Source organism: Limulus polyphemus, unplaced genomic scaffold (genome assembly GCF_000517525.1).
Source record: "Limulus polyphemus unplaced genomic scaffold, Limulus_polyphemus-2.1.2 Scaffold2201, whole genome shotgun sequence".
NCBI lineage: Eukaryota > Metazoa > Arthropoda > Merostomata > Xiphosura > Limulidae > Limulus > Limulus polyphemus.
In genome coordinates, this window is record NW_013667811.1 from 135089 (window position 1) to 137042 (window position 1954).

At 34.3% G+C, this 1954-nt stretch overlaps 1 protein-coding gene across 1 annotated transcript in view; it reads left to right on the plus strand.

Annotated features, from left to right (window-relative positions):
- Positions 1-1096: 1096 nt before the first annotated feature.
- Positions 1097-1954, plus strand: part of LOC106466238 (carbonic anhydrase-related protein 10-like) — a gene marked incomplete at its 3' end in the record, with an annotated part of 72044 nt that continues 71186 nt past the window's right edge. The window contains exon 1 of the mRNA XM_013926489.2: positions 1097-1577. Coding sequence (XP_013781943.2) covers positions 1097-1577 — 481 coding nt within the window. The remainder of the gene's footprint in view (positions 1578-1954) is intronic.

Sequence of the window (1954 nt, forward strand, 5' to 3'; positions counted from 1 at the left end):
GAAATATGTTAATAAGTTAGTATCTCGTTATTGTCTTGGAATTGGTATTTACTACCTGACTGGCCCTTCAGTTAGACCCCACACGGATATTACACACCCACTCCTCTCCCACCATACACACACACTTTCAGGTACATCCCCCAATTTTTTCATACTTGTTTACTATACTTTAAATTTGATCTGTAATATTTGTAGAAGTCATAAAATTCATAGTGAATGCCTTATATCATTTGGCTTAGGAATTACACAAATGTGCCACGAGGTGGCTACTGTGATGGTGGATACTCTCTAAACCCGGTCAAATGAATAAAATTTACCAGTTCTAGTAAAAGGATTGCGTTAGAAATAAAAAAATAATAAAATAAAGTAGTTCCCAACATATTTTGTTTCAAATATAGATCCAATTTTATTAAAAAATAATTGTATTAGATTAGAAAAAAACAACCTGCTAAACGTTTAGACCTATACTATCTTAACTGACATTTATACACAATTTTATGACTGGCACAGACAAAAGGGTTAAATTATGATACTTTAATTTTTCTCTTCCTGATCAAATGACTCGTGTTGTAAATGGAATATTTTATTACTGCTAAAGTAGTGGCTTAAAGCTTAGAAAATATTAATAAATCAATACCATACTCGAATCACTTAGAACGAGTAACTCAATAGCATAGTTAAGTGACTTAAGATGAATAACTCTGCAACGCAGTCCAGTCCTTCAAGACGATACTTTCTACAACAACCTAATCATTGTTACCATCGTTTCGCAAGTCTTATGAATATGTAAGATCTAATTTTTCTTCTCTCGACCTGAAAATACGCCATTACGGTTTAAAAATAAATAGACTGAGACTTTTATAGCGAGCCAAAAAATCGTTTAACTTGTGTTGTAAGAGTTTTATCTAAGTTTGATAAAATACTAACATTACTTACACCTAAACCAAAAGTATATAAACTACAATATTAATGTGAACAAGAAGCTTCCAGTAAGTTTGCTTCTTTATTTAACGTATAGATTTTCCAGTACTGAACAATTTTGAATGAAGTTTTTGTTTATATAGACAACATATTTTCTATTAAACCTCTCATAACTATGGTACATTACACTGAACGACAAACTTGTGGTAGACATTACACTGAACGACAAACTTGTGGTAGACATTACACTGAACGACAAAATTGTGGTAGACATTACACTGAACGACAAACTTGTGGTAGACATTACAGTGAAGGACAAACTTGTGGTAGACATTACAGTGAAGGACAAACTTGTGGTAGACATTACACTGAACAACAAACTTGTGGTAGACATTACAGTGAAGGACAAACTTGTGGTAGACATTACACTGAACGACAAGCTTGTGGTAGACATTACACTGAACGACAAGCTTGTATTAGACATTACACTGAACGACAAACTTGTGGTAGACATTACACTGAACGACAAACTTGTGGTAGACATTACACTGAACGACAAACTTGTGGTAGACATTACACTGAACGACAAACTTGTGGTAGACATTACACTGAACGACAAACTTGTGGTAGACATAACACTGAACGACAAACTTGTGGTAGACATTAAATGAAGGACAAACTTGTGGTAGACATTACACTGAACGACAAACTTGTGGTACATTACACTGAACGACAAACTTATGGTACATTACACTGAACGACAAACTTATTGTACATTACACTGAACGACAAACTTGTGGTACATTACACTGAATGACAAACTTGTGGTAGACTACACTGAACGACAAACTTGTAGTAGACATTACACTGAACAACAAACTTGTGGTAGACATTACACTGAACGACAAACTTGTGGTACATTACACTGAACGACAAACTTATGGTACATTACACTGAACGACAAACTTGTGGTAGACATTACACTGAACAACAAACTTGTGGTAGACATTACACTGAACGACAAACTTGTGGT